The 24,619-nt window shown below is 35.8% G+C and overlaps 1 protein-coding gene and 1 long non-coding RNA gene across 2 annotated transcripts in view; one reads left to right on the top strand and one right to left on the bottom strand.

Moving 5' to 3' along the window:
- SAMSN1 (SAM domain, SH3 domain and nuclear localization signals 1) overlaps window positions 1-15,763 on the top strand; it is a 128,238-nt gene extending 112,475 nt beyond the window's left edge. Inside the window, exons 15-17 of the mRNA XM_006216127.4 lie at window positions 1,979-2,185; window positions 4,101-4,251; window positions 14,961-15,763. Coding sequence (XP_006216189.2) covers window positions 1,979-2,185; window positions 4,101-4,251; window positions 14,961-15,163 — 561 coding nt within the window. The 3' untranslated portion in view covers window positions 15,164-15,763. The remainder of the gene's footprint in view (window positions 1-1,978; window positions 2,186-4,100; window positions 4,252-14,960) is intronic.
- Window positions 15,764-16,088: 325 nt separating this feature from the next.
- Window positions 16,089-24,619, bottom strand: part of LOC107034718 (uncharacterized) — a 76,475-nt gene continuing 67,944 nt past the window's right edge. The window contains exon 3 of the long non-coding RNA XR_012075777.1: window positions 16,089-16,191. This is a non-coding gene — a long non-coding RNA (uncharacterized lncRNA). The remainder of the gene's footprint in view (window positions 16,192-24,619) is intronic.

Raw genomic sequence — 24,619 nt, 5'->3', positions numbered from 1 at the left:
ATTGATGTTAAACTATTCCTTTTAGTTACACAAAATGCTATACCTAAAAGGATAGAAATTACAACTTTCCTATACTGTCAACATCAAACTAATGTTAATCAATAATTATTATAAGCTGTGAAGTATTAACGTTATTATTTAACATTCAGAGCACTCAGTTCTTCTCTTTACCTCTTTTATAGTATCAGATCAGAGTAAGATAAGCTGGAGAATGAGGAAAACATTATTCCCTACAGTTAGCTCTTTAGTTGTTTCTATGAAATGATTTGAAGTCTTAAGTTCAGGTCTTGGAAAAAGGATGCTTGCAGCCAAGTAAGCACTGAGGGGGAGGGCAGGAGAAGGTACGAAACTGAAAACATTTAACTCAGGTAGCTTTTACCTTCCCTACAACACCATACCGGTGCACTACTGCTGGTGCTGCCTACAGGGACATTTGTGGAGCTCTTGTAGGACACAGTCAGAACCCCACAGTTACCACTGAGTATCGAATATTACTGTTTCCATCAAGGGTCTTAATCCAAAATGAAATTGGATTTTTGCTTGTGACCTGTGGGCTTTTCTGAAATGTATACTTTTTATAAGTTTAAAGGTTAATAAGAAGGATGCAGCAGAGGGCTGCCATGCTTAGTAACTTCCCCTCGAGCTTCTGGGGATTTTTCTAGTCTCTTTAGCTGATCCCATCTTGCCCAGGATTTAACTAAAGCAGGAAAAACTAGATAAACAGCTCACAGGGTCAGATGGGCAGACTATCATAAATCAGAAAGACTAATCTTTTAATCACATTAAATTCTACAATTATAAATACAGTTTGTGTTTTAGATGGAAGAATACACATTCACAGAGTATCAGGAAAAATATTTTTAGTAGCAGACTCAATGCTTTGTCTGTTTGAGGGTAGAATGGCAAAAATATCAGAATTTATAATGTCCTCTCTAGGGTAGAAAACTGTAAGTCTCAAAAGAGTAACTATTACTCTTAAGTGAAGACAATGTATTTGCAAAGAAATCAACTTCTTTTTACAAAAAAATACTCCTGTGGAGTTTTCTATTCTTGCCAATAACTGGCAGCCTGCAGTCTTAGCCTTAGATGTGAATAAAGAGAAAGACCAATTGGTTTGTCCATCCCAATGCCCTTCATTCATACTTCAATCCCAACTTTGTGTGGAGCTCCAGCTAAGTATTAATTAAATCATCACAACTTAATCAAGTATTAAGTTAGAATAATTAATTAGCATAATTTATCTTAGTACATACATGCTTTTGTTATATATCTGTTATGTACAAAGTTCTGAACAGTTTCATTATTTTAAGTGAGTGCAATACTGTAGGTGGGCTTATTTTATACTGTAGATTAATTTTTCAGATGAACTAGAAGCATGTACAAAGTCAAGGACTTCTCTCTTCCTCTTTCCCACCTGGGAGCCCCTCCAGAAATGATGTCTTGAGCTTTGCTACACATATATTGCTTTGAGAAGCATGAAGGAAAAGAGCATCATTTTTGAGTTAGGACAACTTAGGCTTGAGTTCTGGTTCTGCCATTAACTTCTTGTAAGCTCTTGGAAAATTATTTAATGTTTGAATTTCTTTTTCTGTAATATTTCAAGTAATAATGACACCTTATATATATATATATCCAAGAGGTATGTTGTGGGCATAAAATGACTTAATATGCAAAAGTGTTTTGTAAACTATGGGATGTCCACAAATATAAGTTGATAAGTTAATATAGTACCAAAAACAACCACATCATCAAATGCATTTAGAAGTTTTTCTTCAAGCATTTGAAGCTTTTTTCAGTATTACTTGCAAATAGTTTCTTGAGCTTTTAAAAGAAATTTCCTCTTAGACTTATTTCTAACCCTAACCCTCCTTAGCATAATGCCCAGATTATCTTAATTTTCAGTGATTTCATTATTTCTACCAATTCTCACAGCACTAGAGTTCTCTGAAATCTAATTTATGTATTTCTTTGTCCTCAGAAAGGAGATATCATAGACATTATCAGCAAGACGCCAATGGGGACGTGGACAGGAATGTTGAACAATAAGGTGGGAAACTTCAAATTTATTTATGTGGATGTCATCTCAGAAGAAGAAGCAGCCCCCAAGAAAATAAAAGCACACAGAAAGAGTGGAAAGGAAAAACCCCAGACTCTACAGGAGTTCTTAGAGAGGATTCACCTTCAGGTTAGCAAACGTGTGGCCTGTTTGATTTGGTGGCATGTGGATGAAATAATTGGGGAGAACGGATCAGTGTTTGTACAGTGTTGCTAAAAAATACATGACTTACAGCAAGGGAAAAATCTATTTTCCAGGAAGAGTTCATATTTGTCTGTTATTACTTTTATTTTGCAAGGACAGGTCTTGATATAACATCCCTTGGACTAAACTCTAATGATACTTAGCAGTCACAGTAGAGATTAAAGTTGAGAAAGCATAGTGAGAAGTAAAATAAACCTGGGAGACTAAAAGGTCCAGAGAAAACATGTAAATGAGAATGATAAAGAGAACATAAAGAATGAAGGTAAAACTCCAGAGAATTGAAAAGAAAACTGAATTTTCTACAGAGCAGAGATCAAAAGCAAGTCAAGAGAAGACAACTAAATATAATTGTTTTAAAAGTAATTTGTTAGGAGACAGTGATCATTAAGTCCCCATGATGATTGTGTTAAGGAAACTGTGTTGTCCATATTTATAATCCAATTATTTTCTTGTTATATTAGAAAAATTTTTTATGAAATGTCTGTTGTTAAATGGCATGTCCGTGTACATACAATATGCCTAACCTCACTCAATTTATTGTTTTGCAATTCATTTCTAAAGTTAACACAGCAGAACTTTAATAGTTTTCAAAATTTATCAAGGTGATAGCCAATTAAACTTTCCTTAATTGTTTTTCCTGAATTATCTAGTTATATTCCTGTCTGCAAACACACTTCATAGGCCTTCTAATAATACTACCGGTGACCCCCAAATGGAGTATTCCTTGAAGAAAGCACAAGTTTGAATCCTGCTTCAGCTACTTGTTTGTTCTGTGACCTGTGAAAAAAATCAAGGTCTAAGGAAGTGAAATAACTTAAGAACCCACAGTTAGATAGCTACATCAGAATGGGAATTTTGGTTTCTTTTCTTTTTTTTTTTTTTTTCCATTCTACCTCATTATTTTTAAAAGAACTGCTATATCGTTCCTTTAAAAAAATAAAGGGCTGGTAATAATTTCTTTCTGATTCCTTAAAACTTTTATACTTCCTGTTATTTTATTTTAGTAACTAAAATGAGGATGTTGAATTATGATCAAGTAAAATAGGAGGAATTTTTGAGGAAGTTGAAAAGCATTCAAATTCACTTTACATTTTTATTCTGTTAGAGAGAACAGAGGTTACATAAATAACATACCGACTTTGAAATCAGAAGCCTATGAATTTTAAACTAATATATATTGATGCAAATGATGGACAAAATATACATGCTGAGAAAAGGAAACAATACTTTTCCCAACCAGAGTGTTTTATGCTTAATAAAAGTTTTTAATTAAATAGAAAGTTTGGGGTTCCTTATGTTTATACAATGCTTTTCAACCAAAATGCTGTCTACTTTTTATATAAATTGTGTCTGTTTTGAATTCATTTTTTAACTGACCCCAAGAAGTTAATGAGGGTAGATGATTTTGCAGTCAAGCAAACAAGAAGAGATGTAGATCCAGAAATATTATTATATTATACTCTATTAGAGCCATTTTATTGATAGGCTTCATAACATGTTAGCTTTGTCAATTTAGCTATTTGAGAAGTGAAAAAGTGCCAAATGATATGAATGATCCAGCTATTTAATTGATCTGTGATTTAGCATTGTGGAGCTTAAAGAAATCGTCTCTTCTTTACATTTGTCCTTGCAGAAGGTGAGAACTATACAACAGACTCTTTCAATCAGGGTGCCGAGTTCATATGCGGAAAACTAGTGCAAATAAAATAAAGTTAAGCAAAAGTTGTTGGCACCTTTGGTTTTGATATGCATTTCTACACTTTTTTTTTAATCTAAAGAGAACTAAAAATAAAATAATTGAATCTGACAAGCTTATATTATACATATTTTTCCCCCACAGGAATATATCTCAACACTTTTGCTCAATGGTTATGAGACCCTAGAAGATTTAAAGGATATTAAAGAGAGTCATCTCATTGAATTAAACATTAAAAACCCAGAAGATAGAATGAGGTTACTATCAGCTGCTGAAAATCTCCTTGATGAGGAAAGTAAGTGTGCATACCCACTCTTCTCAACTGAGAATCACAGTTTAATGTACATAGTAAAATCATGAAAAACAAAGCCACAGTTTTATTTACTGAGAATCATATAAAGCATGCTTTCCCATAAAATAAGTATTTTCTTGGAAACAACAGCTCTGGTCAAACCTATAATTAGAAAGAGGGCCTTTTTTTCTTATTGGACTCAGAAAATGGAAAGACTTCTCTGGGTACCTCATTTAGATTCTGCAGCGCTATTAATTCATACACAAGTGGATGCCTGCATTGCCAACGACTGGGGGAGTTAGAGACAAATATTTAGTGACAGCATGAGCCATTAGTGAGAAATGTCATATGCGACTGTAGAACAGCACAGAGCATGGCTCTGAGCTAATGAGCCTTCATGCCACACAAGAAAATTCATTTCATTACCATATAGGCACATCTTGTACGTGTTTATAGTATTCTTTCAAAATGCTATAATAGCTTGCAAAAATATTCAGCACTCATTTTTATTATCTGAGATGGTTCTCTGTATTTGTAAGTATAAACTAAAGATCGAGTAACACATGCAGATTCACTTGAAACAGTCCACACCAACTGGGTTTGTAAAGACAGGATAGCTTGTGTTTTTACAATTGCCCGATCTGAGTATTCTTCTTACTAAATCTGGCTGGGCTCCCAAAGTCCTGAGTGTAGGGAGTGCCAAACTCTGCAAGGAGTATTTTGTTAGGAAAAAAAAAAGGAGGGGGAGGTAACTAATTTTAAAGATGAAAAAGAACTTAGATCATCTAATCCAACCTTCTCTTTCAAAAGTAATATTAATAGTAATCATTTATTAGTTTTGAACATGTTCTCTGACTAAAACTTTGAGCCAAGGTCTTTACATTTATTATTTTCTTTAATGTTCTCCGCAACTCTATGAGTTAGGTAGCCCCACCATTTTTATAATGAGAAATTGAGAAGATGAGTGACTTGTCCAAGCTCACATACCTAGTGAACTAGAAAGGTAGCACCAGTGTTGGTGATGCTGTGCTATATACAATTACTAACACTGCAAATAATAGCCCAGATACAGGGTAAGGAGGAAAGCCTCCTTGGAGGTCTCCTGACTGTCCCTTCGGGAGCTTTACTATATCCTCCCTCATATGCCCCACAAAATGGCACAGTTGAACAGCACATGTCTATTATATAACAGCCTTTTATCCAGCAAGAATTAATTTACATTTTTAGAAATCGTACCTCAACGTAATTCTTACTTGCTGTCTTGAGTTTGCACAGATTCTCATCCTTTCCAAAGAGCTTTCACAGGCATTGCTAATTTGACACCCCCAGAATTGATCTCAACCTTAGGCTTAGGTGTTTATATGCATTCTTTGAAGCTGTGGAGGATGGGAGATGCAGAAGCAAGGGCAATCTGGTTCCAGAGGCAGACAGAGGTCAAATATAAAGTAGCCAATCTACTCAAAAGTACAAGGGAAAACAAAACCGAGCAGTGTAAATTGATGTAAAAATAGCTTCCGGGTAAATGAGGTAAATGAGGAATCCCATCTTGTCATTTCAAAACATGGCTCTTTACTGAGCAATGTGACACTAAGAAATGGATTCTGTAGATTTCTGGTAATTGATAAGTTGCAGTATCATTGTCAATACTTTCCAAAATAAGTTGATGCTAAAGTAGAGGGGGGAAGAATATTTAATTGTTTTCCTTATACAATAACAACCATGTAGATATTTTGCCCATTTTATAGATGAAAAATATTTCATAGATGAATTTCAAAGAGGCCAAATAGCTAGGTTAGTAGCAGAGTTAGAGTTCTCATCAAAGACAGTCTGCTATAAAAATCCAAGTTTTTTCTTCCACACATACAAACTGGTAAAAATTAATAAAATGAGTATTTGAAAATTCAAGTTTTCTACTACTTTGCCAATTTCCCCAAGTGCTTCAGTTCAATTTTCAATCTCAGAAAGTAGAAGCTAATATTTAAGTGAGAACAGAAACTTTGCAATAGCATGGTGTCCTGAAAGGTGAAAAGTTAATATGGCTGCATTGCAATAGGATTTGTGAATGGAAGGGGCCAGAGAGCCTCCATAAGCAGGCTTTCAGCCATGAAACAATGTTCAGCAGGGGCCCACAGAGGGAAGACCAGCCCAATGCCAAAGGCATGGGCCACTTAAAGTGTCCACTTAATTTCTTTATTCCACTTCCCTCATCATCCATCTACTTTCTATGTTAACAGAAGAATAATAATTTATGGATGATACCACATTAGAGCTACATGTAATTTTAAAAAAAAATCTGACTCAAATTCTTCCTTTGCAAGATGGGTAAACTAAAACTAGAGTAGTCAAGTAGTCTTCTCAAGGTCACATATCGAGAATCCAGTCTCCAAAATCTAGTAGAAACACATTCTACTCAATCCTGGTCTCTGAAAGCAAAACACAGTATTTCCAAAGCATGATGTGACTTTCAATGTTTGATATAAAAAAGTAGAAATTCCCTGAATTATTCCTCCTTATAAAACTTTAGAAAACAGTACTTGAAGGTCACTAGAGGTTGATCATTTAATAATAGCCAGTAATGTACAAACATACCCGCACTGAACCAAATTCTGGGAGATGAAATATGGAACAAATGCAGATTCAACCAGTGTTTGTTGTCAGCACACAACTCTGAGATTTTTCTTCTTTTAATCTTACGGTCTAAAGTAGTATTAGAATATACATGTCAAAAAGATGCATATTGCATGTTAGGCTATTCTGACTGAAAGCTATTTATCTTATATGAAACTGCTTTGCTCAAGAAATAAAGAAGAATGACTTCTATTCGTTGATAAGATAGTGAGTTCTGATGATTCGGCACCATGCTGCTGCATGCTTATTTTTATCTATTCTGTACTCTGTGAATCATATCTTCTACAACCATGCTAAAGATTAAATGCACAACCTTCATGTACCTTGAATGATAAAAACCTTGAATATATGGTTGTTTAAAACTGAGACAATTTTAAACAAATGCACATTACAGTCATAGGTTAAAAATAGTTAGCTTTTGTGTGTGTGTGTGTGTGGAAGAATGGGGTATGCAAATTGGTCAGGATTTTATGTATGCATTTTATTTTAATCATTGAATAATGTCAGTTTGGGGAACATCAATGAATTCCTAGTTTAGAGTTTCATTGCTTCTTAGGTTGGAAACTGAAAAGTTTTGCTTTGCTAATCTACTCATTATAAAAATTGAGCAGAGTGGGCACCTATTTTGAGGACCAGAGTTAAAGCTTTCAGATCATGTAGAAAAGACCACAAGCTCCCTGTGAGCCTTTAATACATCTGGAGGGCCCAAGAGGATAGGGGATGGAACGGGGACAGACAGAAATCTAAGACTTAGAGCAAGCAATTTTCCTTTTCTCTTAGGCCTAAACAGATAGTACCGTAACTACTTTGACCTTGAAAACCTAAAGCAGATTAAGCTTTTTTAGGTCACTGCTTGACCAGAGGAAAAGATGCTTCTTTAACAACCTGATAGTAGGGCTGGTGAGTGCTGGTGGAGCTGATCACAGTATTACCTTGGAACAGAATAATGAATTTGGGGTTCTGCAATCCCAGGCAAGACCAGTACAGAGATGTTCTGAATTTGTTCTCATGTTGCATTAGAACTGAGCAGAATTAGGCCCCTGGCTCCCTCAACTGAGAATCTAGATGAGGTTAGAAAGAGAAAAAAAATTAGAATGAAATACTCAGCTCTTAAAAGAGCGAAAGAGTAGAATATGTTTATTTTGTACACATTAGATTTTCTCTATTTATCCTCTGAATTTTAAAATGGCTTATTTACTTTGAATAAATATTCCCAGCAAGTAAAAACGAATAGAGACTATGTGTGTGTGTGTGTGTGTTGTTCCTTAAACACAACCTTCAAGCCTCTTTGCCTCGCTGAGAAAGGCCTCTTTAGAATAATATGATAGTTAACTGCTGTTTATAGTAAATATTTTCTTTTTCTTCTGAATGTGTTTCTCTTTTCCCACATTTAGAAGCACTTTGATGAGTCTTAAAAGTGTATCTATGAGAATGTGTTCTATTGTCCTTGGGGAAAATGGCAGATGGAAATATCTTGTTCTCCCTTATATAGCACAGGGATAATTAAATTTTACATTGAAAACAAAAAAAACAACTTAGTAACAGAACAAGCAAACTCTACTAAAATCCATACATAGCATATTTTAGGTACTACCTGCAATGTTTGTTTGCAGCGCTCAATGAGGAGGAAGGGGGAAAGGTGGGTTGTGTGCCAGGCTGTTGGCACCAGCTGTGGTCACAGCAGCCCCTCATTGCTCAGCTATCCCCAGTTGTGCCTTCCTGCCTGCCTACCTGCCCAAAACGATGCAGGGTAAATGGCAAGTCCCAGCCAGGAGCCTGGAACATGAGCTGCCAGCAGGGAAGATTTGTAGTTATGCCAAGCAGCAGTCCAGCAGTTGGCCTGACAGTGTGCCAGGGGAGCCTGGTGCCTTAGCCCCTGACACGTGCGCCTGGTGTTTCCAACCCACTTGCCATATGATTTGGATCTAGATTCAAGAAATGTACAGCTTTTTAAGAAAATAGATGCTAGCTATCCACATAGAGTAAAGAACGCACATAGATATTTTACTTTTATGTATTTATAAACATGCATTTAATATCTATTTCTAGTCATAGCCATTTTACTTTCTTCAGATTTCTTTTTGGTTTTACCACCCTAAGATTTAAACTATGATAGATGCCATCTTCTATATAACACAAAGAACAATAAAATGAAACAGAAACATTTTTATACTTCAACCAGAGATCAATTCCCAGAGGGAAGAGTTCACAGAATTTTCACCTCAGTCACCTAAAGAACTTATAATGTCTGTACATGTAGGGCATTCCTGTACTTTTTATAGTGCACTGTGATGGTGTACTAGGCATGGTTTTGTAATGATTACTCTGGACAAACAAGAGTGAATCCTCTATTACAATGTGCCTTCCCAAAGGCCCTAGAACTGCTCTTTGCATTGAGTGGATGGTTAACAAGTGCTTGCAGAATGCATACGTGTTGAATGAGGGAGTGAAGAAATTTGTAAATAGCATGCAAGACTATTTTTCCGGTTATAAAACTTAAAGTCTCCTTCAATCCCACCTCACACATAAAAGTTTTTTTGGTGGGTATTGGGATGTGTTGTCAAGATTCATTTTATGCATGACTGTGTGTGCATATGAGTGTGTAAGAATATAAATGAGTACATTTCTAGAAGGTGATAATGTAAAAACTATCAAAGTTTAAAATGTGTGTACTTTTGTATCCAGAAATTCCAATTTTAGAAATTTGTTTAACTTCTACAAATGCATAAAAATACTAGCTAAACTACTAGGAGTTTTAATTAAAAACTAAAACCAATGTGAACTTCCATCAGTATTTAATTTTTATAAATAAATTAATATATATGCAAACAACAAAGTAGTATGAAGATATTAAGAGAATGAGACATGTACTGACATTATGTCCAAAACATATCAAATGGTAAAAGCAAATTGTAGATCAGTAAGTAATATGCTAAGTGTTACTACTTCTGCCAAATAATAAATTTTAAAATAATGAAATCAGGGTTTTTTTCACCATATTAATTTAACCTATAAGAAATATGATATTGATTTCCTAAGGCCACTAATTTAGTGATAGTTTTTAATATTACTTGGTCCTGATCAAAATAGTGCAATATGACAACTCAACCAAGGGTAAATGTTTCTTGGGACCAGAGCCTTTTATGGGGATGTGTGCTTGGGTGAAGTGGCAGCCTAACGGTGCTGTCTGAGTTGGTGCTGAGTGATTGGTTCTCAAGTGAGTGTGTCTCTGCCCCACTGAAGGAGTCAGCACAGTAGAAGTGGGAGTTGCTGTGAGTTTAAGTATAAGTGAAAAGATGTACCCCCCAGAACACACCTCATTAGAGGTTAGACTATGGTGCTGTGATGCAAAGAGAGGTTTACGAAAAGAGGGAGAGTCATTCCAACTCTATATTCTCTCATGGCATCAAGAAAGCAGCAACTGGTTGGTTTCCCATGAAGTGATTCTTGTTTCCAATTTGTTCTTGCATTTTGTTTTTTGATTTTTTTTCCCCAAAGGATGAGTCAGTATTTAAATGAAATAAATACCAAATATCTACTAAATAGAAAATTAAAGTGTTCAGGTAATTTAAGGATGTGCTTAAGATGAAATCAGAAATAATTAAGAGTTATGCCATACTGCCTACCGGATGTTCCTCCATGGACAATGCTACCTCTGGACAAATAAATATAGCCATAGTTACCTGGAGAATGCTTGAGTTTTGGTTTGAGTGACTCAAATGGGGCTACAAATGAGGCTTTGAGCCATCCTAAGATGCATAAGCCTGGTTTTTCCTCTTTAGAGATAGTACCAAGCTAGAGAAAAACAGGAGAGTAATACAAAGACCCAAGAGGTATCTTCATTTGAATTTCAACAGAATTTCTTATTTGATCTTTTTTAGTTCATATTTCCTTTAATTAATCTAAATATCACATTTTTAATTAAAAAAATTGTTTATTGAGCACTTTCATTGGTCAGGTATTTTCCTATGCCCTTCGGACTGCATTATTTTATAGTACTTGGCTTAAAGGACAGAGGCTTCACACCTAAAGCAAACAAGATAGTGAAGTCAAAATCTGGAATATTAGGGTAAAGAAAACTGGGAAAGTCAAGCAAAAACTAGTAGTTTACATTTTTATTAAATCTTAAACTTTCTAATATGTGAATATAGGACAGAGTTCTCTCCTTAGGGCATGAGAACTTTTTCCCAGAATTAGGATCTAGTTTGATTTCCTTAAAGCTTTCTTCACTTTTAATATAATTGAGATTGCCTATACTTAATTAATTAAATGTCACAACTCAATATAATTGTTTTTTGAATAATTATACTAGCTGTCTTATGTTCTAATCACCATGCCACTTTTTATCTCCATTGACGACTATCTTAAAATGTTGAAACATGGGCTCATGATTCCATAAAAATTTTGGTAAGAAATAAAATATTTTAATATTCAAAGTAGTTCTTTATGACAAAGTATCTCCTAAATAATTTATTCTTAACATAATTATTTTATTTTCATTACACAGAGTACAAAACTGTTTGGGGATGTTTTCTGTACTCCTGTTATGCCTGCTATTGGCTGGTAGCAATGAGATATCCTTTTTCAAATCATTTAATAATTCTCCAATATACCCAGATTTGAAAATTCTTTTGGGATATTTGCAAACCATTCACGAGCTTTATTGAAAAACAGTACCATTTAAATTTCTTGTTCTTTGTTAAAATAAAATAAAAGATATTGCAGACAATCTGAGAAAGTAAAGAGAAAATCTATCTAAAATTTTAACACTTTTGCATTTGTCAATTATATGCATGTCTATATGTTTTTATATAATTTCGATAATAAAATAATTAAATTATACACACTGATTTTTTAACTTAACCTATTATCAGAAATATTTTGGTATAAAAAATGCACTTAGATATCCTATGGCAAGTCTGTAATTTTGTAGGCATACTATTTTTCACTCCAGTGTAATTCTTGCCTGGTTAGCTCAGATGATTGGACCATGGGACAAAACTGATGAAGGTTATAGTTTCAATTTCTAGGTAGTTGGTTAGCTTTACTCTGTTTCATGGCCACATGAAGGAACTAAATGACTTAGAAAGAAAATGTAGATGTATTAGTGTGAATTCATCACCTCTGCTGGAAAAGCCACCCATCGCATAAGACCTAGGTTTGTGCCAATCCCTAAGTCATTAGTGTCAGGATGAGAAAAAAAAAAAAAAAACCAAGAAGAGGAAAATCTTGACCGTTCAAATACAAAAAAACTGACTGCTACATAGCTTTCACTTCCATAATGTAACTTAATGACCTGCCTTTTCTTTTTATAGTTACAGTTGAGGGGCTCCAGCTGATCACTTGCCTAAAATTATTGCAAGCCTGGTGGGAAGCTTTTGAGGAGGCATAGTCATGTTTTCATTTCACTAGGAAATCATTTAGCAAATTACTGCTGTTTTGTAAATTACTGTGCTGCATAACTTTCATACTGAGAAACAATTTCTATTTTCCATAAAAATTGCAGATGAAAGGTGTCTACAATAAATAACCTGTATTTAAAACAAACCACTCCTAGAATTTAGAGAGTATGATACAGTATTTGTCAGGGGGAAATTTTAAAATATATTTTATTACTAAAATTTTTTAAATGCCACATTTTCTATTAAAGTCAAATTTTCATTTATTGTTTGTTTACTTTGTTAGCCTTTGAGGTGAATGTATAGAGGCTTCTGAGGACAAAATAACAAGCTGACTACTTATTTTTTGAAAGGAAAAGAGCTAATTTTGGAAATCAGATTTCTTCAAGCCCATGTTTTATATGTTGACGAGAGCCCCACAATCAGTAATCAACCTAAACAGAACATAGTGTTGGGAGCAGTTTTATTACGCCAAGTCCTGTTGAGGATGTCAGTCTGAAGGGAGGGAACTCAGTTCTTCCCACTTTGTGTTCAGGTAATAGGCCCAAACATAATCTGGGGAAATATGGCATTATCCCCACAACCATTCTAAGAGAATCACGCTCCAAATCTGGTGATCACTGCTGATGGTACAGGAAGCACGGCCACAAATCCAAGTCCTCTGGCCTTTTCCAGAAACACTTGGATAATGGAACAGAGCTGGCTCTTTCATTTCAGTGGTGATAAGACAGAAAAGCAGAGGGAGAGAGCTTTCCTTAGAGAGTGAGGTCCCATTTCAGTGCTGCCTTTTTATAAAAGAAGGGCTTGAGAACAAAAGTGAATGACTGATACTCATAAAGACTAATCAATATTAAGTAGACTCCCCTTAAACCTAAAGGTTGTTATGACTAATAAAGAGAAAATGCCTCATGATAGATAACATTTTAAAATAACAGTCACAATAGGTACATATTAAAGTTAAAGCTCCTTATGCTTAAAACTAGTTATCATATCAATAGACTTAAATTTCTGATCCTTGGATTAGAAATAAGTTAAATACGTTGTGGCAAATGTGGAGAAGATTCAGAGGAATGGCATAAATGTGGTTTCATTGCTGCAAATAAAAGCCTCGAAGAAAAGATTAAAAGAACTGTTATGACTCATTTTGAAGATGAGTAGACTAAGAAATTATTTTTATCATTTTTTCCCAACCTTTCTCAATCTGTATTTCCCATCTAAACTGAAGAATACAGAAAATAATTTGAGTGACTCTTTTCTCAATTCCTCCATGAGTGGTACATAACCAGTACCATTCTAGCTACATTGATGAGAACTTAATTCATTACACGCAAGGCTACGAAGGCACCAGGGCTCAGTTCTCTCTTTTAATGAAGTTGATAACAATTGGATTCACACTGAACCATAAACTAATGTTGGCAAGATACCTGAAACCTAGAAAATGCATTTAAAAGCAGGAGATATGTAGACAAGATTAAAAAGTGGATTTCTAAAGGATAAATTACTTATGAATACATTGAGGAAAATTGCACAATTACACAATTTCCTTCTTTCAAGGATTTTGAAGTTAAAGTTTACTTTCTTCTCACTGGAGTGGAATGCAGTGTGTAGCCTCTTAAGACAGAGGTCTTAGCCCACCCTGAAATGTATGTTTTTCCAATGTAGGGCAATTCAAATATCCAAAGGTTAGAAGGGGGAAGAGCAAGACACGCTGATACAGCTGACAGATGGTGGCCTCACATCCATCTCCTCTCTGAGGAACCCATCTCATGATGCAGAGAAACACCCATTTACTAGTGTCAGGAAATGCAAAGAAAGAAACTTCACATTGACAAAGAGAACACCGATGCTCTTCTTTCTTGAGAGGAGTAAAAACTTCATAGGGCTGCTTAGGTTCTTTAGAAATATCTTTCATTACATCTCTAATGTTTTTTTCTAAAAAGATAATGCCTACTGAATCCAGAATACTGCTTTGATGACACAGAATTACCAATCTGAGTATCAATAACTGTTATTCAGAACTATAAACAAAAGATGTAGAATTTCTGACACACTACAAAAGACAGATTCAATGGAAATAGTTATTTTATTTTCTAAAAGCAACTTGGTTTCTTTGTCTACTTTTCTGATGAAAGCAAACATAGAAAAATTTTGGATATTTTAAGTTTTATTAGTTAAATTCCAAGTTATTAAAGTCCTACTGTATACTGTTGCTCATAGTGATCTTTTATATTCATTAATCCACATTATCACGATTCTAGAATTGTTCGAAAAGATCACTATTGACTTAGATTGTACATTTAAACTATAACTGACTTTTTCTAGTGTTACTTTAAGGAGCATTTGGAAAAGGCATCAGTCACACTGTGGATACAATCTGCTTTCTCTGGCAACTTATCATTAATGTAAAGTGAGAGTCCATATTGATCTTCACTTATGTAAGCAGTTCACATGAATTTCATGAAACTGCAAGTGAGCAACAAAGGGCAAACTTTGTCTTCTAAGAAAACAGTAGTTTGAATATTTGAGTGCAAACATCACTTTTATAATCAACAAATTTTTACTTACAAAAGTTTCAATTGTAATGAAGTAAAGGTTGGAACAGTTAAAACAGCTCGAAGATGAATTAATATATGAATAAAACTTTTCTTGGCTTTGCCTAACTGCTCCCCTCTTTTCCATTTCCAGCTATTCAAGAGCAAGAAAATGAATCTGTGCCCCTGTCCTTAAGCCCAGACATCTCCTTAAATAAGTCACAGTTAGATGACTGCCCAAGGGACTCCGGTTGTTATATCTCATCAGAAAACTCAGATAATGGTAAAGAAGATCTGGAGTCTGAAAATCTGTCTGACATGGTACAGAAGATTACTATCACAGAGCCAAGCAACTGAACACACATTCTCAGCTCTACATCTACAGATGTGTTGGATTTTAACTCTTCTTGAGCTAAAAGATCAAATAGGAGAGGAAGAGAAGTATTTGCAGATACAACCTGAAGTTAAAATGTTTTAATGGGAATGTACATAAAAGTTCATAGCTCTAACATTTTCAGTTGTTGTAAGTAATATGTGTATTTATTATTTTAAATACTATATATTAGTATCTCACTTGCCTGTATCATAAAAAAGCATAGTGTAAGTTTTTAGTGTGTGAGACATGAGCTTTATTTGGCTTTATAAGTGCAAAATGATTTTCCAAAAAAAATCCTCCTTTTTTATACCTACCAGTTTTGAATTAATGTATGTTACTGAATGAATCATTATGGAGCATGTGTCTGTTTAACCAATTGTGCAAGCAGCACTTACATTCATTTTATAATTACTGGGAACGTGTGTGTTAATATTGGAGACATTTTATCCTGATCCATAGTGAAGTTTTAGTAACTGTTTTTTGTTCATTTCTTCACTGTTATCTTTGTAAAAGTATAGATAACAATATATTGTCAATTCTGATTGAGTAAAACTAATTTTAATAATTGTACAGATTTTTCACCTTTTAGTGTAAATATTTAAAATTTTGAAATACCCTAATTTTAATAATAAAAAGAACTATGTACATTTGATATTTTCCAGACTAGTGTTACTGAAGGCATATTCATCTAAGAACTTTACACAAAAGTTCTTACGTTTTCACATATCTCACATACATGTATATATACATATGTATATATGATTTCCAAACCAATTACTTCACCTCAGTCTCTCTCCTAAACCCTGGATCTGTGTTATCCCACTTCCTGAATCCCCGTTTATTAGCTCAGGCTGCCATAACAAAACACCATAGACCGGGTGGCTCAAACAACAGAAATTTATTTCTCGCAGTTCTAGAAGTTAGAAGTCCAAGATCGGGTTGCCAGCATGGTTGGGTTCTGGTGAGATCTCTCTTCCTGGCTTGCAGATAGCCACCTTCTTGCTGTGTCCTGAAACGGCAGAGAGAGACAGAGTCTTTGGGAGATAATTAGGTTAATCCCTCGTCTCAACCTAATTATCTCCCAGAGACCTTATCTCCAAATACCATGTATTGGGGTTTAGAGTTCCAACACATGAATGTGAGGGGCGGGGGAGGCACAGCTCAGTCCACTGCACTCTAGGAAGCTTCAACTCAGCATATTCAAATCCTTGATTTTCTCTGCAAATTTGTCTCTCCTATTTTATTCCCAATCTACCTCTCTCTTTAACAGTACCAGTACCCACTCAGTTACCCAAAGCAGAATATAATTTCTTGCTTCATCTCACATATATCCTTCCCATACAGATTCAATAAATAATCAATCTCTGTGGATCCAACTTCTAGAAATGCTTTCATATTCACAGATTTCTATCCATTCCCATGGTTACTGCCTTGCTTTGGGACTTCATACTGTCATGTGCAAAATGATGTAACAACTTTCCAACTGACCTCTGTCCTATCAATGCCCTACCTTCTAATCCATCCTCCACATGGTCTCTAGAAAGATCTTTCTGACACAAAAGTCAAATCACATACTTCCCAGCTTAAAATTTTTTAATGGCTTTTCACTATCTTTGGTATGATACTTAAATCTCCAGGATATATAAAGTCCTTCCCAACCATTTTTAACCTTCCCTATGAGTCATATCTTTCCTCTCTCCCTTCTCACCCTACACTCTCCAGCCATAACAACCTACTTGCAATTCCCTGAGTTCACTATTCCCTTTGTGACTTTTCTTACACTATTTATTTTGCTGGAGTGGCTCCTGTTATTTTCTATATCCAGAAGCCTCCCTCTGTTTTCTGTCTTAAGACTCATCACAAAAGTCATTTACTCCATGACGCCTTCTGTGAGTCACTTTAGTGCCCTCCACTTTGTTTTTTCATAGCAACTTGTATCTCTGGTAGTTGTTAACACATCATATTATACTTTATCTATTTGTGGGACACTTGCCCTTTCATGAGACTGTGATCTCCTGGAGACAGAGACTATTCCGTTTAGTCATTTCAATCTCTGGCATAATCCCAGACAAAGAGTGGACATTCAGGAATTGTTTGCTGGATTGCATTGAATATAATGATTATCCCTGTACAACACATTCCATATTAATATTTAAATCAATCTACCCAACCTATAGAATACCTTCCAAAGTGGCCAAAAAGTTTTTCAAATTAATTTTAAAAATTAGGAAAAATCAAGAAACACAAAGTGGTGTTTCAAATGCTGGAGGAAACACACAGTTAATCTCTAGCATATTTTTCCAGATCCATGAGAGGTGATCCCAGATGCAGTACCCAGGTCAGGAGTAAAGCACATGTCTACTTCTGTTCCTTCCTCTCCGCAGCAGGAAATAGTGTTTCAATTTCAAATTTCCAATATGCTGGCTCCATCATGGCCCCACTCCTGCTAGGACTACCACTTCAAACAGATTTTTCTAGGGCCTCCATAGACACAGCACAACCACTGGCCATACTTCTTAATCTTTAATCAATCTGCTGCCTCAAGGAGGTCAAAAGAGTAGAGCTTCTTTATGAAGATGTCAGGGAATTGTAAGCTGGTGAGCATATAAGGAACTTCCTGATGGTAGAAACTTGTGAAACATATTCAGTCACAACTTCCATCCCTTCAAAATGAAGGTACCCAATTAAGAATTTAGAGAAATACTTTTGAGCAGAAGTGCTGCAGAAGCCTTGAGGAGACTGAAGCAGATGAAGAGAAGCTGGATCCATGCAAAGAGAGAAGGAGGAAAGCAGAGACACCATGAGGTTTCAGCTGCCGGTAGAAATAGTTCATCCAAGGTTGTGAGGGACTTAGACCTTCCACTGTTGACTAGGAGACAGATATGAAAGTGGTTCAAGGGTCGACATTTTAATGTTTACCAGATGATTACACTGGCTTTGTGCTTCTTGGTTGAAACCCAGTGAGAGTTCCAGTCTCATTCATTTGTTTATTCATTCAACAATATTTAGATATGGAATATATATGCTGCCCAAAACTATGCCACAAAGGCCCTTTGGATCAGATAATCTGCATCAGAATCTCGTCATCACCTCTCCATTGGACACAACTGGGTCTTTTAGTACAGAAAGGTTGTAAAACCACTGTGGAATGCAATTATTGTTCTGATCTCAGGGATAGCCCATATTTACAGATTCAAGTACGTTGTGACAATATGCACGGTTAGAGAAATTTTATTTCAGATAAGTGGATAAAATCTTCATAATACTATTTTGATAAGAGCAAAAATTAGATGATTTAAATTCTGACATCCCTCCCCTCTCCCATTCTACTGCTGATATAAACACAAATGTATCTTCACCCTTAAGTATCTTCACCCTTAAGAAGCTTTTTTTAAATCAATCAAGTTGCAAAGAGAATTAATTAAGAAATAAAATAACTTTAAAAACTTCTAAAATGACAGGCAGCTAAAGATTTTCAGGCTTTAGACAACGTCCAATTCACTGAGGTTACAGTCAAGTGCCTTGCAACTTCCTGAGTGAGGCCAAATTGATGACATTTCATGTTGAGAAACTTCCGTTACAGTTCTGAGAAAAATAATGTGATGAAATTTTAGATACTCCATCACCCCCCACACACACACACATGCACTTCCATTCCCCAACCACTGATAAAGAAAACTGTATAACTAATCAGCATGCAGACTTCAAGTACTCCTTCATAAAGTGGGAATTCATGCTGAAATTATGTAAAGGTTGAGAGCAAAATGAATAGAGACTAAATATAGGCAAAAGAACAGCAGTTTCTAAATTTGACCGTGTTTCTTGGCTGTGGAAATAAGATAGAAGTAACCCACACTTTACGCTACCTCCCATCTTACCACTGAATTCATCTCATCACAGCCAACATTGATCAGAACACAGAGCCTGGAGATCTGGTTAGAGGACTGTGTGACTTTGGGCAAGTCACTTATCCTCTGAGCTTAGTTTTCTCCCCTCTATCAAATGTATATAATTATAGTACTAATATTCCATATTATATTGTTGATTAAATGAGATAAAATGTCCAAAGCACTCAGTACAAGGCATGCAGTATGTGCAGGAAAACTGATGTCTGAGCATGACTCAAAGCAGCACACATGCTACCATAAGACAAGCCATGGTCTAGAAGTGACTTGAAATTCTTCAGACACAAATCTCCTGTGGGCTAAGACAACTGTGTTGTCCACGAGCAAGACAGAGAGTCAGCTGCTTCAGCAGACCCTCACAGAATAAATGACCATTTTTGTCATGACAGAATATTTCTTTGTTTATCCCCACTAGCTCTACTAAAAATAAATAAACCTAACTACCTCCCCCCATCAAGACAGAGTAAAATAAAATGATAGCAATAGTAAATAAATATTTTTTTCAAGAAAGATTATTTACTTTGTTTACTCCTGGCAGTTTAGGAAGAGGTTATATTGTATGCAGCTCTGAGTCCTCACTCTTGGTACCTGATAGGGATAATCATTTTTGAAAAATAAATGAATAAACATATAAATGAATGCTTACATTAAATAAATAAAAGTTCTGGGGTGATTACTGCATCTTGGGCCTTGGTATTTACAGTAGAGAGTTACAGCTGATTGCGCTAAAGCCAACAGAGAAGCTCTCAGGAAGACAACCTAAATGTAAAATTTACTTACTTGCAAAGCTTATGGGCATTTACACAAGTGATCTACCATGGGAAATCAAAGCACGGAGACAGGTTACGGGGAAAATAAAAGCTTTTCATCACTTCTCCTTTCCTTCTCCATCATGCAGACTTCTCACATGCACAGAGGATCAGTGTGTCCAAATGACGTATATTATAAATGAGGAAGCCATGACAGAAGAATATAAAACATGACATTAGAATGTTCAGAGATTTCTTTTGACCTCTGTGGTCCCTGGTGAGCCTGAGTGCAAAGCACTGTCTCCTCACAGAGAAGAAGTGAAATCCTGATGCACAAGCTAAAGGGACGTTTTCCTCTCTGAGTATTTGGGCACTGGGCCAAGTGAATGGGCAGGAATCATTCCATTTGCAGAGTAAAATGGGGTGAAAAGCACTTCTGGCACACTTCGTCCATATAAATTATACTTGTTTGCAATTCATCAACTCCTCCTCTCCTTTATATCCGTATGTAATGTAAATGATCATCTTTCTCTGAAGCTCCATAATGATGCACAGCTCAAAAAAGTGATAGAATCAGCTAAAAGAGAGCAGATGGAAGTTTTTCCCCCCAATATGCATATTCATAAAAAATAGAGAACTCAACAAAAGGAGATACAGAAGTACTTGTACCCGGGGGTGCATCAACTTATGTACAACAGTAAAGTTGGTTTTCTGCCACTATTTATTCTTGAAATCTTTACTCATTCATTCCAGCAGAAATCATTGAAAATGCTCTAGAAAAAAAATGTTTCTCTGTATAACAACAAATATACTTCCCTTTGGATTTTTATTGCACCTTAGAATCCATGATTCAGGAAGAAATAGTTAAATACTTTACTAGAAAAGTAAAATTAGAAGGCAAACTATGTGAAAAAAAGTGAAGACTTCAGTGTTCCTTTAGCAGTAAGGACTACAGGTATTTAAAAGCACACTGTTACACCAACTGATTAGTAATGTGAAGAATAAAGTTCAGAATAAAGAACTGTCTGGACGGCATTCAGCTTTTTTTTTTTTTCAGTATCTGACTACTCAGAGGCTAAGGTGGTTCACACTTGTGTACGGGAGAAGTAGCACTGCTACGAGAAATTTTGTTAAGATAAATACAGTATCAGGTGATATCGTATAAGAAACTAACTGCAAAAGAAACGGTTTTAAAAAAAGAATTGTAAGAAAAGCAATCAAAGGGTGGTTATGAACTTTGCTTACATAATCAAAGAAGTGGTATGCATACCAAAATTAGACATCTCTGACTCCCTGTGTTCACCCTCACTCTCCACGTGGGAAGCCCTGGTGTCCACTCAGGGAGGCTAACCTGCATGGACCACATTCTTGATCTGTGTCCTCGGGTTCCTGCTAGGCTCAATGAATGGAAAGCCCCATTAGGAGACTGAAGAGAGAGAGGGGAGTGAAGTCAGGGCATTTGCTCTCTCCATGAGATCACTTGTGCTGGCTGTCTCCCTTAATCAAAGGTCACTAGTCCCCCAGAGGTGACATTTGTAATGACTCTCTTTCCTTCAAATTCTGGTAATTGTCTCATCTTCTAAGGCCTATATTTAATAACAGCTCTTGCCTGTTAGCTCTCACTACCTGCACAGCCCTTAATGGTGCCCCCACTCTCCACCCTGCCCATGGATTTGTAATTAGCCCCTTTAAAAATAAGTCTTCCTTGAATTATCTTCAGTCATTGTGCCATATGTTTCCTGTTGGGAGCTGAACTAGTGCACTGATCCACCACCATCGCTCATGACTTCCAGTCGCTTAGGTCATGTTCTTGAGTCCAGCGAGCACTAGTGCTTTGTGACTCCAGTTTAACCATATTTACATGGTCTCAGGTCATTTCTCTTTCACTACCAACCTCCATTTCTGCTGACAATCAAATGGCTTCAGGGTAAAGCATTTCCACTAACACTACCAAAACTCATACCATTTACCCTTTCAATTCCTTATCCATCTGCTTCATGGGGCCAATCTACATGTTTCTCCTTTTCTCAAGCAACTAAGAATCCTTGGAATTGAGGTGACTGATAGCATAAAAATGAAGGTTTTCATGGTGCAGTTCAGGCCAACATAACTGCAAGGAACTCATGTTCTACCTTTTTCTAACAACTGAGCCCACAGTCCATTTTGCTATGAAACATAGGATTATTTCTATTAGGACAATATACCATCTACCACCATTAATATCTATCCACCAACTATGTAATAAAATAGAATGAAGCAAGTGCATAGTTTAGCTGGTTGCTCCATAATCAGAAGGATTTGACATTAATGACAGTTTTGGGTTTTTTGGTTTTTTTTTTAGTAAATGTGATAGCACACAGCTACTGGAATTTCACTAGCAAAGTTTCATTTCTAAAATTCTTTAATTTTGAGCTATATTTCATCTATAGTATCATTCACTAACATGGGCCTCTCATACACAAAGCCTTAGGCCTCAATCTCTGTAGAGAGTTACTGTAAAATATGGATACCCAGATAATTTGCATGATTAATGAAAATATGTTTTAGAATATTAAACATTTAAGATGTTAGCATTTAGCGGGCTTTCTGACAGAAGTTAAAAGACTATTAGAATGACTGATGAATTGCTACAGTACATTAGCCCTCAGAGTAGGGGATGTGCTAGAGGACATTTACGCAACTTCTTAGCATTCTTGGTTTTCTTCCTTTTCCACTCACCCCTCCTCCAACTAAGCTGTCCTTTTGTGACCTTGATTCCTTGGTTCTGTTCTAAATGACCAAGCGTAGAATTCTAAAAGTTTTGAGGACTTGAAAATCACATGGAAAGCAACTGACAGGGAGAAAGAAAGCAAGTGGATTAGCTAGGGATTTACACACAGTTTTCTGGCACATAGTAGGAGGTGGATAAAAATGTGTTTAAGGAACGAAACATCTTTTTTCATGGTTCAGAGGGTCTTACCTCAACATAGTGGAAAAAATGAAACAGAAAGTTCCTCCTTGGTTAGTGTCAAGGTCACTGCCAGGCTAGCTGCTTGTAACTGGGGAATGTAGGTAGACACACTTATTCTTTCCGTTTGTTAGGAACTGTGTTTCAAAATGAAACTACGTGCTGGCATCCTTCTAGAGCCTTTCATCTCTGATTGCTGCAGAGCTTATCAGTACCTATGTGGTCATTTATTTCCCTCCTCTTGTTATACTTAGAGATGAAATATACCAGAAGGGACTGTCAAAGGAGGTGTTTATATCCCTTCTGGGTAAAAAGTAAAATACCATTGGAAAGGCAGGACCACAAGAAATACCAAAATAAATTCTAAAGGTAGGAGCAATAAGCTGCTTAATGGCCTTGCTTTGGGGGAGACAATTAACATTACTTTAATTTATATGAGGTATTATCATGAAGTTATGAACTCCCTCTCTGAGCTTTACTTGCCAAAGCCTGCTTCTTTAGGCAGCCTTTCCTTTAAAGTATTATTTAGTTTATAGTTCTCCAACTCACTTATTACACAGCACCCTTATTCCTGTGTCAGTGAGCACTGAGAAAAGTACATTGCTATACATCATCTAGAATCCCACTACATAGTCATTAATGCAAAAGTGAACAGGTTAAATGTAGCAGCCTGAATAATCACCCCCAAAGACAGAAGATTCTAATTCACGGAACCTCATAAATATTACCTTATTTGGGAAAAGGGTCTTTGCAAATGGGATTAAGAATCTTGAGATAGGGAGACTATCCTGAATTATCTGGGAGACCCTAAATGTAATCACGAGTGTCCTTATATGAAAGAGGAAGGAGATTTGACACACAAAGAAGAGAAGGCAATGTGAAGACTGAGCACAGATTTGAAGATGCTGACTTTGATGATTAGAGTGATGTGTCCATAAACCAAGGAATGCTAGCAGCTACTAGAAGCTGGAAGAGGCAAGGAATGGATTTTCCTCTGGAGCCTCCAAAGGAAGTGTGATCTTGCAGACATGCTTTGGATTTTGGTCCAGTGATACTAGTCCTAGATTTCTGACTTCCAGAACTACGAGAGAATAAATTTCTGTTGTTTTTTAAGCTACTGAGTTTGTGATAGTTAGCACAGGAAACTAACACAGTATATAAACCATTTTCAGGCTTAAACAAAAGGATAGTGAACTCTATTCATGTTCATTACTAGGAGACATGTGAAAAATTATATTATTAGCAGTAAGTTTAATACAAAACTATATCAACATATATATCCTTTGAAAATTATGTATATTCTTCTTTACTTACATTAAGCAAGCCATTTTTTTAAAACAGGACAAAAACCTCTTTCAATAAAATACTGAATTTCTGAAAATGACAAGTATTTTTACCCTTCAGATGTTTTAAAATTTCATTTGATAAGTATGCTTGCTTTCTCTTTTATTTTTTTTTAGTTTTCTTTGTTGGGGAAGTAATTACGTTTATTTTATTTATTTCTTTTTAATGGAGGTGATGGGGATTGAACCCAAAAGTTCATGCATGCTAAGCAAGCACTCTACCTCTTGAGCTATACCCTCCCCCTAAATATGCTTTCTTTCATCCCTACCTGGAACATGGCTGTTATGGGCAAAAGAGCATAACGCAAGTTCAAAATGCCCTTGCAAAATAAAAAAAATCCTGATTTTGGCTTTATTAAGACCAGAAGCTTCCTTTAAGACTTGGACATATTTATTTTGCTTAAAGAAAAATGGTATTTTTATCATGACTTATTTATTTCTTCATTTCTTCATTAAATATTTATTGAACATGTTCAGGGCGCCTGGAAACTAC

This window comes from Vicugna pacos, chromosome 1 (genome assembly GCF_048564905.1).
Source record: "Vicugna pacos chromosome 1, VicPac4, whole genome shotgun sequence".
NCBI classification, from domain to species: domain Eukaryota; kingdom Metazoa; phylum Chordata; class Mammalia; order Artiodactyla; family Camelidae; genus Vicugna; species Vicugna pacos.
The sequence above is the reverse complement of the archived record's forward strand: the minus strand, read 5'-3'. Positions and strand labels throughout refer to the sequence as shown.